We start from the raw sequence: 15,583 nt of genomic DNA on the forward strand, positions 1-15,583 counted from the left end.
GGGCAGGAACTGTGCTGGATGCTGGCAAGGCAGACAGTATTCAAAAATAACACTGCCAAAGCAAAATCACTTTTGCTTCTAATTATCATTAAATAAAAAATCCCCAAACAATTAAGGATGTTTCAATGTGTACGGTTTCTCTAACTCACAAGCTGTATGCTAATGCAGCAACGAGTCAAGTAGATAGCTTCTCCATTGCTGAAAGTCCACAAAATTGGTAATATTAAACTAGAATTTGTAGAAAATAGTAGGGAAGACACACTAAATAGGTAGAAAGAGAAAACAAAGCTACTCTGGAGAGCTTCCGAGAAATGAGACATTTGTTTTAATTACATAGACTCCAGCTGCTTATACTGGGGAGGAAAAAGGGTCATTCTGTAATTGCTCAAATTCTGTGGAAATTGTGAGGAAAGGTTGAAAAGTTTTCTTTCATCTTGTAGTTTTTAATGTCAGTAGACATATCTTCAGCTATTTAGATGCAGAAATTTTATTTGTAAGATTATTAGATGCTGGATTTAGAGGGGGTTTTTTTGTGCTTTCCAGAGTATTGGCTGGTTAGTTGCTGTTCTTTCAGTCCTCCCTGCAGCACTGTTCAAATCTATTACTTTCTTTACCTTCAACTCTTTTGTCCCAGCCCTACAATACATAGCCTTGCCTCTTAGATGTGCCCTTCGGTGTTGTCAGTTCACACTGCCATTCTTCTACAAACACAAAAGAAAACTCCAGGAGTGTGCTACCCCAACCTTGGCTTCTTCCGGTAGGAAAGGAAGATTGTGCTACAATTTAAGAACCGAGCAGTAGCCAAGCATCATCTTAGTATTTTAGAACAGAGAGCTGTGACAGCAGCACCACCAGTATCAAGGAGACATCAATGCAGAAGTCATTTTATTGTTAAACAGTGTGTCACACGTTGCATACTGTGGAATTTTAAATTTTTACCAAATGAAATTTCATCCCTTCACAAGCATGAAGAGAAATGTAAGTTTAAGTTTCTCACCCTGACTTAACATGTGTACGTATTCAGAGCCCCCTTAGCTTAGTATTGCTTTAAAAAATAGTTACCTTCTAATCCTCCCTCCTCTCAGCCCTTCACAGCCAGAGTAACTGTGCAGGAGAGAACAGAAGTCTGTCCTGGCTCAGCAACCACTGACAGCCTCACACCAGCATGCCAAACTCTCCCCATACGGAGTTCCACTTGAAAGAACAGAGATCACCAAATTAGGCAATTATTTCCTTACATTTTTTATAATTGTCTTTGGGAAGATGTGTTTCCCAATATTTTATTTCTTGCTCACAAGTATCAAGTGATCAGAATAACATTCAGGATTCATGCATTCGAGTGTCCTGATGGCACTATCAGACTCTCATGGGACAAAAATGGTAACACAGTAAAGTTAAACAACTCAAACGTTAATTTCTAAATGTTTGCATTTATAAAACTCAAAACTCAAGAAGTGACTGGACATCAAGTTGTCACTGTCTGGCATGTTTTGACATTAGTCACAGACCTCTGTGTTGTGATGAACAGAGATGGTCACTAGCTTGACATCTAGTTAGTATGTTCAACAGTTCACATCAGCCTCTGATGCATGTCAGTTGACATCTGTCACTGCCGTGTACATTTCGTAGTGTAGTGACCAAAGGACTAATAAAAGGCTGAGATGACAGGAGACTGAAAGCTAAGGAGTATTTAAACTGTGCACCATTCCCTTCTGACACACAGAGACAAGTTAATCTTTCATAAAGAGTGCAAAAGCTTTGCCTCCTGAAGCAGTGGGCAGACAATACGTTTCCTCTGGAGGCAAAGCCAGTGAGCTTCCTGTTCACAGCCTTACAGTGCAATTCACTGCCAGCACACCCTATTTTTAATCTGCATCGTTTCAGTGACCTAATTTGTATCCTGCCTCATGCACCCTTTCAAAACAGAGAGGGTGGCAGAAAATGATACAGGGATGGGAATGAGTGTGCAGGGAATAAGTCCCGGTTTTCAGTCTTCAGAACATTTCTAAATTAAAAAAAAGAAAGAGAGAGAGAGAGATATCCAAGCTCTCAGGTTCTTTCTTAATTGGTATGAAAGAGGCTGGGGAGCATCAAACATAATTTAACTTGTAAATATTTTAAACAATTAAAAATATGGCTAACTTTTCAGGTTAAATTGCACTTTCAGTCAAACTAAGAATGTGTAAATAAAAGTGAGTATGCTGAATACATTCAAATAGTCCACAAAAAGTGAAATCTAGAAGACAGAAAAAGCTGAAAATTATAATATGCCGGATTTTCTACTTCTATGGTATCATATGAAGTGAAGCTTTTTTGGATTCTTTCCAGGATCTCATCAAAAACCACAGAATTTCTGCCTACTTATGCTTAAAAACAGAATTCTATGCTATTAAATATTACACAGAAAACCATACACTAAAAGATTTTTAGCAAGTTTACACATTCAAGTGTGTCACTTAGTAAAAGATGGGTAAAACATGGTCCGTGCAACTATATGTTTTCAGGTGGCTGCTGAAAGGAAGATACCAGTGAGACTCAGGCGTCCTTTCAGGCATTGTTGTGTTCTCCCCACAATCCAAAAGCACTTCTGGATGCCTTATCCTACCCCCTTAGGTGGAACAGTCTCCACTCTTCAGTTTTCTCATCCCAGTTTTCCGGCTTTGCAAGACCTCCCCTCAGCCTCTGCTCTGAGCCTGGTCCCCCTGCCTATCTGTCCTCAAGTCATCCCTACTCTTCTCCCCTCCTGGGTCCAACAAGTCCTTGACAAACATGTCTTGTTCCCACTGCTTACCATCAGCAATCTCCTCTCCCACCCTGATCAAAAACTCTGCTTCTCCCAGCCCCTTGCCTTGTCAGTCAGCTTTTTTCTCCTTTCTACGCTCACTGTCCAGTTTCTTGGTTGACACTGGTAGTCCTGGACCCCAAATTCCCACTTCTTGCCCCCCGCTTTCAGCAGCTTTGCTGAATCTCCTGCCTTTCCCCAAACTGCTTGTCCTTATCTGGTCACCTCCTGGCCTCCGTATTTCAGTTAACTTTCTCCCACCTACTGACACCGCTCACAGGTGGAAAGGGAATAAAGTCCCAAGGTGCCCAGATTTACAGCACATGCAAACTGCAGGGTATTTTTTTCAAAACTGAACAAACTTTGGACAGATTTTCACCAGGATGATAAGAGATGTCTTCTTGGCAGAAAGTCCACCGTGTCTTTGACAGGGTTAGTGCTCGCAGTGCGGAGCGTGAAAGTGCTATCAAGCGAAAGCTCACGTAATTTTTTTCAGATGTTAGATGTAATTCCTTTTCCATTACTGTGGCTCTCAAAGATGGCTACTGTTCGGGCTAAGAAGTTTCAAAAAATTCAGCCTGAGGCAGACATCCAGTGTGGAAAATTTCAGTCCAAATATGAGAAAGTTATAAGCAACTGAAAACACGGTCTTATAATGAGAAGTGTCAGACAACATCAATATTGGAAAGTGCTACCAGCTTGGCCCATAATACAGGCTTTGTTAAAGACATCACCCAGGCTAACGATTGCTATATCAAGTTATAGGCTAATGCCTTTTGCAACTGCTGAGTTATAAAATCTTTAATGCTCTTTTTGGTTGCAATGATAAACCTGGCAGCAGCTGGGAAAGACCCACAAAGCTGGAGAAAAAGTAGAAAACCTGAGGTTTTTCTACTGCGGTTAAGTTACAAGACTGGAAACTGTGAAATCTGAATAATATTCTTGGCAATGCCACAGGCTTCCTGCGTGACTTAGGCCTGGTTGAAAGTTAACCTCTTGGTGCCTCAGTTTCCTCACCACATTTTTGGGACAGTGCGTATTTAATTTCCTAGGCAGAGCTGACATACTGACCTGGCTTTCTGCACTTTAATGACGTGATACACTTAACCTCTGTAATTTTTCAACAGAAGGGAAAAATCAGAATTCTTGGGTTTGAATCTATTGCTTGTATAATGGGAAGAAAGCAAGGAAGAATTTACTGGAATAATCCGGAAGCTGTAGTTTTGCTGGGCTCTGTCCCCAGAAGCACAGATTGTCAGCCCTGAAATGTCATATAAACAGTGCTTCACGGCTCCTGTAAATGGTTTCCTGACTTTGTTAAAGGAAGTGGGCTGTCTACTTAAAGCTCTTGTCTGGGTCACGGTGACTAAACCTTAGTGCAGCACGCCTTTTTGAAGGTTTGGGTTTGTTTTAAATCGGAAACATTCTCATAAGCCTCAACAAATAACAAGGGCGTAGAACATAATATATGTTCTTTGATCCCTGGAAGTGCAGAGATGTCTCGCCAGTAAATGTAGCCCAGTTCACCTGTACACTAATCCATTAATGCTGACAGGAGTTAGGAGACTAATTCTATTGTGTAATACTACAAATGTTAGTCATAAATGCTTGTAAAAAATACTGGGAATTATGAGAATTCAAATCACATTCAGCTATAAATATCTTGTCTTCAACATCCAGACATGCTCTGGGTCAAATTTTCCTTGTCTTGCACCCTTTGCAGCCCCCTCAATCTCTTGGTCCCATTCAGGACTCATTAGCTAAATACTAAGGGGAAAACAAAAACCTGTATTAAGGCGTCTATTCATGTTAGGTACCAACATGTATATCCTGCATCCACTCCTGAGACACATAGATGTCTGTAAAACTGTTCACCATGCCATGTGTTGTTGTTTGCATAAATTTAATTGAACATACACAGAATGCAATTATTCTGATATACTAAGCTACTCTACACGTGATTAAAAAATAACAATGTGTCCAGGGAACAGTTAGCAAAACTGCCAGAATGCAGATAAAAACTGTCTTATTAAAATGCAAAAGTCAGCATTTATCTTTCCTGTTATCCCTGTGGGGGCTATTACATGCAATAATGAAAAGATGTCCCTTGAAATGGCATTACTTTTTAATGAGGCTTTTACCCATTGAGTCATAATCTCCGTTTTATTAATTACAAGCAGAAATGGCTTCCTAAACTCTGTACTCCTAACTGCTGAGTGCAAGCGGCTTCTAAAGCTGAGCGTTCCCAGTCAGTACTCAAACTTGGGTGATTCAGCAAGTGTCATGCTAGAACTTGGTTAAGGGTGTGTGTTGACTCTACAAGCCAAGCATGTGAAGATCCAGCACACCATGTCAATGTCAGCTCCCCGGCAGCTCTGTGGCATGTCTTATGGTGCTTTAATTGTTTACAATTGTCTGATCAACAAAAAACAACAAGGACACCTGTGGTGATTATTATTTGGCCTCATGGACACTGTTGTGCTTTCATTTTACTCTGGCACTTGTCTTCATTCAGGGCATGAAGAGCCAGAAAATAACTACTGGCGCTGGGCACCAGTTCTGTCTCACTTGCCCTATCTTATACTCAGTGGTACTCAGAAAACCCCTGGTGAAGGGACTGAACTCATTTGTTTCAGTAAAAGCCCAGCTTTTCCCTTCATGTGTCTAATTACTCATATTCTCCTGCGTTTGTGACCAACAAACCACTCTTGGTTACTGCAGTTTGGCAAATGCGATCCTTTATCATGGCTACTGCTGTTTCTACTAGTATTCAGGGCTTTGCTATACATTTGATATGGGAATTGCTTTATTCTACAACAGGGGGAACCATCTATTTCTGCAAACTGTCACTCAAGGAGCTGCTTAAAACTTGACAGCTCTGAGATTATTTTTATGATAAAACACTAAATCATTGCCAACACAAAGGTGAATGGTTCAGGCTGTCAATATGAAGTCTCATAACATGCACTGAAATATGGGGTTCAGGGGGCCAAGGGGGAGCTAACAAAACATTATTAAAGTTAGAAAATTAAGCAATCTAAAACAAGGAAATTCCAAGATGAACTGGTCCCTGCCAGCTCCAAGCCTCCCTTTCCTTTTCTAAATTCAGTTCATCTTTTCTCATCCTTATGCCCCAGGTCATTTCTTCTCTGCATTTTGTGCTAGTGGATTTCTTTCAGGTAATGCCTGAATTTCAAAAGAGAGAGGAGAGAAAGAGAGAAAGAAGCTGAATGTTCTTTGTTCTAGTGCCAAACTGAAACCCTAGGGACTTTGTCAGGTCCATAAAGGAACGCCCTACAGTGACATTAAACTGAGAAGCTGTAGTAAGTCTTTCCTGATCATCTGTGTGCTACAGTTTTTCAGAGTGTTAGAGAAGCTCCTTTTCCCTAGGTTCCCCGTAGCAGAGACTGAGGCGTGGATTCCAGAAATTCTTCTCTTTGGCCATTTTGAGTCAGATTTTCATAGCCACCTCTGTTATTTATAAATGTATTACATCAAAACCTACAAACACTAGAATCTCTTAGAGAAAAGCTTGCCAATGATTTTTTAAATGGGCAAATGCATTTATTTTTCCCTAGCCTTTTTCTTGGAAAATGCTGAACTGTTTGGCTAAAATGTTCCATAGAGTAAAACGGAGCCTGAGTCAGATAGTATGGAAACTATCATCCCTAATGATTGAAGTTTGGCAAGACTGTGAATAGCAGAGTTCAGGTCTCAGTATTAGTCAATCTTAATTATAGGTGGGGCTATCAAACCATCCTACATGATAAATTGCCATAACTTCCATTTCACAGCTTGAAAACCTCTGATCTTTGTGGGAGGCAGGTTGGCAGTGGAGTTCTTTACAGATGAGTGTAGCACACAGATGTTTTCCAAGGTCATGCAGTAGCTGCTGGAGGATCTGGGATGGCATTCAGGAGGACTAACCTCAGATCTCCCCTGTAACCACAGACAGTCCTTGATTTTGCTTGACTCAGTAACGCTTCCTTTCAGTCACATCACTCTCCTGTACTTTTCTTCACTGTTGTCTCCCTCTGACTTCTCTTCCCCTTCTTCTCTTTCCTTGGCTCGACTTCCCACAGTATTTCAGCCTTTACTCTTTCACTTTACGTGGACATCTGACTGTCTGAGAGTTTAACACAGCTTGGCTGCCTTAGAGCAGAGGTGTGGTGTACGTTCCAGGAGGCAGTGGTGCTGAGCATTTATTCCCTCCCCATGGTCACCTTCTTCACCTAACTTCCTAACTTCTGTTTGGCCTTGGGAGGAAAAAATAAGAGAACCTGGGCTGCTTTCTTGGTGGCGTGGGAGGAAGAGCTGCATTCGTTTATATGTCACATTCCGCATGATGTAGGAAAGCAACATTATCTATGACTAACCTCTGGTTAGTGACATTTAGCAGTTATATGATTTGATTGCACCATATTTATGTTGCCTCAAACAAGTCTTAATTATGAACATTTTGATTTTTTCCACCAGTTTTCCCAGGAAGTTCAGCATGCCCACATCAATCAGATCTGAATTATTTATGCCCTTCCACAAATGTGCTTTTTTTTTGGTTAGATTGAACGTGTCTAGGTCAAATGTGAGGTTTTCCAAAGTGACTTCATTTCCTAGTAGGAAACAAGTGTGGGGGTTTGACTTGTGTTCCAAAGCCCAGCTGAGGCAATGATGCTGGGCAGCAGCTCTCCATGGGTATGCCTGGCTGGAGGAGCTGGGCTGGCAGTGAGGGCAGGGGCTGCTCACCACCAACAGGTGTAGTGAGGTGGACAGCTGTCGTCCAGAGGAGCTCTGTCCTTGGAAAGGGAGATGACTCTGTCTTTCCTTCACTTTCAAGGGTGTCTCGTTTTGTGAGCACTGGGAGTAGCTTTGTGCTGGCTGCTGGGGACACGGGTGGCAGACATGCTAGCACAGGTGACCTTCCAAGGGCTTGTAAACCTCAAGAAAATTAAAAATGCAAATAGTGAAGTTACTCAGATACCTCAATAACTTGCTGGGGCTGAACTGGAGCTAACAAATACCTAAAAGTCCAAGTTGCAGGCCCAATGAGGTGTTTTGTCACTGCACTTCCTAGGCAGTGGAAAGCAGGGCAGAGTCATCCAAAAACGATGTTCCTATCCAGGCCAAAGACCATACACAAGCAGCTAAAGAGCTTCCATATGTCCCTAGAAGCAACATGACTGCGTGTACCAGAGTGCCATGCCAGCATTAATTTGCCCTCTCAAAGACATTTGGCCAGCTTTTGGTGTCTGTTTATCTTTGGCACAAGCAATTCAAAACTCCCAGGTAGCTGGTAGCTCGCTGCATTGTGAGATGGTTTCTCATTTTACTTCCTTGCAGAGGAATTGGCATGAGAACCTGCAAACCCTCCTGGGCCTGACAGTAAAGGCTGAAAGTTTCAGTCTGAGTGAGTTCTGGCTTGTCACCTGGAGCTAATGGAAAAAAATACACTTAGTTTGGCAGGCCAGGTAGAGGCAGTTGACGTCCAGATCTTTGTCTCTCCTTTAGTTTTGCCTTAGAGAAGCTGTAGTAGTAAAGCAGGACAGGGATTCCCTCTTGCTCTACCCAAACATGGCCCTGTGGGATGGAGATCTGGACTTCCCAGACCTTTTGTCTAACCAGCAAACATAGTCAGGTTGCCAAGCCCATACTTTCAAAAGTCAGGAGCCAATCTCCAAAACATCACAGGACTTGCTTAAAACCACAAGGTGCTTCTCAGGTGTTTCTTCTGGGAAGTGTTTTTATTCTGTTTTCAAGTAGAAACCAAGAGAAACACTCTCATTCTGAAAAAAAAAAAAAAAAAAAAAGAAAAGAAAAAAAAAGTGAGCACTACATTCTAAACAATTAAGAAGAAAACTTGACGTCACAAAGGCTTTCAACTTTCATAAAACCTCTGAAAATAACTTATTTTAATTTCAACACCCTCTAAGGTATAAAAGCAACATTTTTGACAAAGTGACTCTGACTCATTCTAACACATTTTGTCTTCATTCATGCGTGCTTTTGACTCAGACTAAAAGACTTGGATTGTAAAGTTTCATATGTGGTTTTTTTTTTTTTTTACCTTCACAGCTTTTTTTGGGAAATACCTCAATGAATACAATGGCAGCTACATCCCTCCTGGGTGGAGAGAGTGGGTTGGATTAGTGAAGAACTCTCGCTTCTATAATTACACCATTTCTCGCAATGGTAACAAAGAGAAGCATGGATTTGATTATGCAAAGGTAATTTCCAGACTCATAAATGCTGCACCATTAATCCATACAAAAATACTTTTCAGATAATTAATCAATCAGATAATTAATTAATTAACCAACTACAACCAAGAAATGGAGGTGTCATTTTCTCTCCAGGGCATTGGAGATCATTTTCTGCATAAGAATATAAATCGCTCAATGGAAGAAAGTTTCCAAAGGCTCTTCAGTGCAGCCTGGTGATTCCTCCCTCCCTCTCACTCTGCTAGAAAGGGATGGTTCGGTGGCAGAAGCAAGTAGTACATAAAGGCCATTCCCTAAAATATTTCTGGCCTTTGTGCTACCAAACTTTAAAGTTAGTTGGGTGTTGTGAGCAATTACCCACAAAAGAAACCTTAGTTAATGCTGGTTTCTGTTATACTGTGCACACCAGAAAAAGGCCGTGTGCCTGCAGTGTCAGACTCCGGATATGACTATGAGAATAGATAAGCACAAGAACACAGTTGTTGGAAAACTTGAGAGCTTGTTTGTGCTCTTGACAAAGTTTGGAAAGTATGCCAAGGTGATCTGCCCACCACCGTGAAGTTTCTCGGAAAGGCTTAGGAGCGCAGTTTGCAGACTTTCCAGCCTGCAGAAAGCAATCTGGAATTTCCTCAGACTGTAGCTCACGGAAGATGATACAGATGTTGCAGCTGTGGTTTCTGACCCGTGTAATGAGGTTTCATTGGAAGCTCACGATGCCTGTTTCTGATTTCCCCACCCGTAGAAATTACATGATACTGATTATATATTTATAGAGAGTCAAAAAAAAAAAAAAGAAAAAGAAAAAGAAAATAAAGAATATTGGTTAGTTATACATTCCTTACACACACTGCATATGTAGCTAGAATAAACACAGAAATAGGAGGGGAGTGGATGTTTTGGGACAGCAGTCATACAGGCATTTCACTTGAACAGGCCACAAAACCAAAAATTATCACAACTCTGGTGCCTCGCGCTTCTTACCCATTTTCTAAACCAAAAGGTCACTGGCTGACTCTTCTGTATCCTTGCAGGGGTTGTAGCAGCCAGGGCTGTCGTGTGTGCTCTAAGCACGGTACAGGAGAGGGGATGGGGGCAGGGAGGACAGGGAGCAGGCAAGGAGGTCACAGCTGGTGGGCTTGTCCTAACACTGACATGAGACACAGACCTGGTCCCTCAGGCTCTGCTTTTGCAGCTGTTCAGGGCCTCGAATCCACAACATATGATTAGTCATGCCTGGAAGTGCTTGAAATTACTGACATTGTCTCAGCACTTTCTCAATGAAGCTCGCACTAGACCTCCAGGCCAACAGTGAATGCTCCAAGGTGGCAGGTGGTTTAATTTAAGTTTTCATCTTTTTTCTTAGTTCCATTTCCTCCCTTCCTCTTGTATACTTCCATTTGCCACCTTGGCTGTGGGTGAAGTCAGTTTATTAGTGAGCCACAACCTTAATCTCAGCAGCTGCACTGCTTAAAGTTACACAATTAAATGAACAGAGCCTGCAGGAATTCAACTGCTCTCTGCATTCTCATTTGCAATTTCTTTGATAAAGATTTTTGCAATTTGTTGCCTGTTGGAGCTTTCTTCCACTTTGTAGATATGCAAAAGCATATTCTGAACAAAGAGCATGCAAGAATTGTTTATGCAAACAGAAAACCAATCTAAGAGCCAATGATTTCTTGTGGTTAGGAGACATTGCCTTGTGAAGCATATATTACCTCAAGAAGCATGCATTTGTCAGTATACTCTGTAATTTTAAATGTTACTTAGCATTATATTACAAAATCTGGTAATCATATTTATTTAATGCCTTCTGTTGTATCTGATTTGCAAAATACTGCCTCATTTTCTATGGCCTCGCCTGCTTAAGAAAATAATTACTGCTCAGTCTCCCCTATGCTCCATCGAATCATACATCTCTTTGATGGTATGTTTTTACTTCCTGATCTGAGCTTTAACGAGGACTTGAGAATAACATAATAACATGATTGTATGTGATCTAATTAATCATGCACTTTGTAACTTTTGCTTTGTGTTAACCGTATGTTCCAGGACTACTTCACAGACCTAATCACTAATGAGAGCATTAATTACTTCAGAATGTCTAAGAGGATATATCCCCATAGGCCCATAATGATGGTCATCAGCCATGCTGCGCCCCATGGCCCCGAGGATTCAGCGCCGCAGTTCTCAGAGCTCTACCCCAACGCTTCACAGCATATGTAAGTCAAAATCACACTCTGCTGGACCCACTCCTTGTATCTGCTTCGTGTGAGGTATTTGTTTATGGAGATGCTGTAGGGACAGAGAATTCAAATATAAGAAACCTATAGTCAGTGGTGAATGTTTGCTTGTTTCTTTTGCCATGCTTGTTCCTTTCGGGGAGGAGAGTGACAGCTCTGACCATTATTAAAACAGAGAGAGGCTCTTTTCCTCCTGGGAAGTTGTGAGAGATTAAAAGGTCAGTATTTGGCTTTGTAAGGGCAGCTTCTTACAATACCCTGAAAATATGTAGACACAGGTCAGGATCTGTTGGGAAGATATTACTTCCTTCATCATCCTCTTAAGATATGAGTTTACTGGGCTCTAATTAACTGAGTGCATTGAGAGGAAAAAACACCCTTTTGTAGCCTTAGAGTGCATCAGATTGGTTTATAGACTAGATACTGGCTGATTCCCAAAACAGCCTATTAGGCTGCATTTTCAAATAACATGCTTAATCTTTTCTAGTGATTATACTATAATAAAAAAACAAACAAACAAACAAAAACCACCACACAACAAACCCACAAACCTCTTCATTCTCTTTTTAGAACTGAGGCCAACTTAAAGTAAAAATCTGAGGCCAGTCCTGGATTTAACAGTTTTCTTTATAATTTCAATATTCTGGGTCCATTTCCTCATAATGATGTGATAGGGGAGCTTTCCATCTCCCTTCTGTCTACTGTAGGCATGTGGATCGCGCTTCCCATTTCTGCTTGAAAAAAGTGTCTTTGCACCTCCTTCCATACAAAAAACAAAATAAAACACAATAAAATAAAACATTTTAGTTGGATTGAGGAGGAATCAATTTCATCACACTTTGGAAAAGCTCTATGGTCTACAAATTGCACTTTGGACACTCTGCAGTGGGTGACATACAAGGATGTGTATGGTAGTTACATTAACTAGTTTAAAATTGGCAGGTGTAGCAACTGATGCATAAGCTGTATGCATAAACTGATAATTGGTTTGGGCCAGAAACAGATTTGCTGTTCATGGCACATTGTTAAATATTTCTTAGTTTCTGGGGTTTTTTTATCCTCTTACTGACTGCTGCTTTCTAGATATGCCACTTTCCCTGACCTTACATTCTTTATTTTTCTTATTCTACATTCTCAACAATCCCACATTCCTCAGACTAGACTTTACAAGTAATGAAAACCAGTCATCAATGTTTCATAGTTATTTAGATATTCAGGGTAATTCCTACCTGTATAGAGGAGTGATGAGGTTGATATTTTAGTCTGTAAATATTCACTTGAAAAGATAGCTGATCCTGAAGTTGTCACCGTGAGGAATATTGGATTGTATGAAACGTTGTTCTAACTCATTATCTGGGATTATGTGCTACAGCAGAAAGCAGCAGAGAATGCTTAGGGTAAAAAAAAAAACAACAGCAACAACAACAACACACAAAACCAAACCAAACCAAGCAACCAACCAATCGAAAAAGACCACCAAAACAAAACTATAAAAACCCCACAAACAAGAGAGACTCCTTTTCCCTGTTTTTCCAGCTTCTGAAAATCACCAGTTTAAGTGAAGCATCCAGTCCGCTATGAGCCATTCATTATCTTTGCGTCAGTCTGATCTCTTTTTGAACTGTGGTGGCAGCCCCAACATCATACAGCAACAAGTCCCTGTGTCACTCCATGCATTGGGGACAAAGGATCACCTTTTCTTTCCTTCTAAACCTGGAGCTTGCTCATGCTGCCAGTGTCCCCTACTTCCCATCCTGTGATGAATAATGAATAGTCACCACACAAATTTAAAGTATGTCTCACAGGTCTTCTTTCAATCTCCTCTTTTCAGAGGAAGAGAGTTCTATCTATTTGTTCTCACTCTGTTCAACAGATTGCTTAGTGGCACAGATTGCTTGGCCTCAGGCAAGCCATCCTGTCTGCTGAGGGACAATCCGTCATACAGGAGAGTAGGATTCAAACTGTTTCTGCCTAGCTGTGGGGACCATGTTTGGAAGAAAAGCACTGAATCATTGTATCTCATCCTCGCTCACCCCAGGCCAAAGGAAATCATTTTAGGCTCCATGCTCACTGTCTTCTGATAAAAGAGTGTTTACCATGCTCCTCACATTTCTACTACTTGGTGTTTTCAGCCTACTTGTTTTCTAACTTGTGCTGCTAGGACCAATGGGTTTAGTTAGTCTCCAAAATTTTAACCACCTCTCCATCCCATACAGGTTGCATGTCACCAGTAAAGATCAAGCGAAGATCCTAATTATGTGTTTGCAGGCTTAGTTTTGTTTGAGTACTTGTGTAAAATAATTTTTATTTGCATGAACTCCTGAGGTCTAAATACCTCGCTCAGCTAGGCTGCTTGTGTGAAAGCCCAGAACATAAGACTCAGCTGTGCTTCTCTCTGTCTTCTGGTGTTACTGATTTTTTGGCAACCTTCTTGCAAAGAGTTTTTTCTTTAGTGACCTCAATAGATCCTTGCTCGGTTGTTTTGTGTTTCTCATTGCACTGACTGAGTACATGTGTTAGAGTTTACTCTGTAGACTAAGAAATGAGACAAATGGAAGATAAACTGACAATTTGGGTGGCTGAAGCCTCCAAATAACTCATTTCTCTAGCAAAAATGTTAGCAATGTGTTCTAAAACATATAAGAAGTTCAGTTCTCACAGAAGCATTAGGTACTCCACGTGAAGACAGCACAAGAACAATAAAATCCCTCCTGCCAAGGTTTGTGTAAGTTGAACGTTTAACCCTTAGGTTTTCTTCCTTGGTGGCCAAGCACCATTTGAATCTCTTTCTTTCTGACCTTGGGTGACAGCCATCTGACCTTGGATTTTGTTTTTAAAAATGTAGTTGCTATATCATGTTACTGTAACGTCTACCTCCAACAAAGAAGGGAAACCAGGTCAAAAAAGCTGCTTGCTGGCTTTACAAACTGAGATGGAAGGTTATACCTACAAACCAAGGATTAAGATGGCCTGTCAACCACATGTGAGGGGAAGTTTTGCTTATAAGAACAGTAGCTGAAGCAAACCCTTAAATTACATGATGTTTCTTTGCTGGTAAAGTGCCTGCCTTTTGATTGAAATACTGCCTTTATAAATTTAACAGCAAAAAACAAAACAAACAAACAAACAAAAAACAAAAACAACAAAAAAAAGTTTGTTTAGAGGAAGTTTTCCACTTGCACATATAAAGAAGGGAGCAGCTGCATTCAGGAAATACTCTAGTTCAGGGAGACTTCTGCCCTCAAATGTGGGTGTCCATCAGTCTCATTTCCCACTTAACAACTCAGAAAGTAGAAAATCAAATGAATGCAGCAGTAACACTTGTAAGATTCATGAAAATCCCATCAAAGCCAAAAAGAAAAGGAAGAATTGCCGTTACCTTACAATGCTGTCCTCCTCAGCACAAAGAGCCTGCCGGAGTGGCATGAAAAGTCTTACAAGGACAAGGCAGGTAATGATGTATAGACTGTTTAATCATTAATTTTAAATGATCCCTGTTAATTCTCATTAGCTCCAGTTTATCTTGAAATACAGACTGTATCATACTGGAAGCAGCAGACAGTCTATTGGTTTTAAGCATCCAATTTCCCTCCCAAACTCCCACCTCTCTTCTCTTTAAAATATGTCCTATTTCTGACATCTAAAAATATTTCTGAAACTTTATGCTGGCTGTTATCACCACAATGAGTGGGATATTTTCTGAAAATAAATCATACTAATGCATGTACTCCAGTTATGTCCAGAAGTTATTTCTGTGGAAGAAAGTGGGACTGGAGAAGATGTACTGGATGAAGGCAACATATAGATTTTTGCTGTCGTGCCGAACATCATCTGTTGAGGAGTAGGGTTGCTAGACCTTTGGAAATGCTGTTGTTAAATATGAAGTGATGACACAAGAGATGGCTCTCCAGGTGTCCCTGGCAGCCATCACGGGAGAATCTTGTTCCATCAGACAGCTGAGCAGGAAAGCTCTGACTCAAAGGATGCTCTAATGAAAGCCTGAATTCTCATTTATGCTCAGGGCCTCTGGCACTTTAACTTCCCTTTACCTTCCAGTGTGAACCAGTCTTAAGGGAACTGTGAATCAGATCTAAGCTGTTTATAAGCTGTGAAGTAAACAAACATTAAAAGCAAAAAATCTGTGGGAGGCAGGTTTACTGAAGAATGTGAAAAATGGAATTCTGAAACACTGCTGGCTGTACTGAGTTAAAGATCCTTCGGCTGGCAGGAGGACAGAAAAACAGATTTTGTGGTTACCTGGAAGCATTCTTATTGCCAGGCTGCATATCTTAGGAAGAACAGCTAGAAATGGTATCTGGGAAGAAATCGGAAAGCTTTCCAAGGTA

General features: G+C 40.9%; 1 protein-coding gene across 13 annotated transcripts in view; it reads left to right on the forward strand.

Moving 5' to 3' along the window:
* Window positions 1–15,583, forward strand: part of SULF1 (sulfatase 1) — a 124,570-nt gene that overhangs the window by 69,028 nt on the left and 39,959 nt on the right. For all 13 annotated transcript variants that reach the window (XR_010470613.1, XM_065053742.1, XM_065053739.1 and 10 more), the window contains 2 exons: window positions 8,852–9,003; window positions 11,047–11,216. Coding sequence is in view for 12 of the 13 variants with exons in the window: in XM_065053742.1 (XP_064909814.1) it covers window positions 8,852–9,003; window positions 11,047–11,216 (322 nt within the window). In the remaining variant the exon portion in view is untranslated. The remainder of the gene's footprint in view (window positions 1–8,851; window positions 9,004–11,046; window positions 11,217–15,583) is intronic.

The sequence above is a fragment of the Columba livia genome, chromosome 2 (genome assembly GCF_036013475.1).
Source record: "Columba livia isolate bColLiv1 breed racing homer chromosome 2, bColLiv1.pat.W.v2, whole genome shotgun sequence".
In the NCBI taxonomy this organism is placed as follows: Eukaryota; Metazoa; Chordata; class Aves; order Columbiformes; family Columbidae; genus Columba; species Columba livia.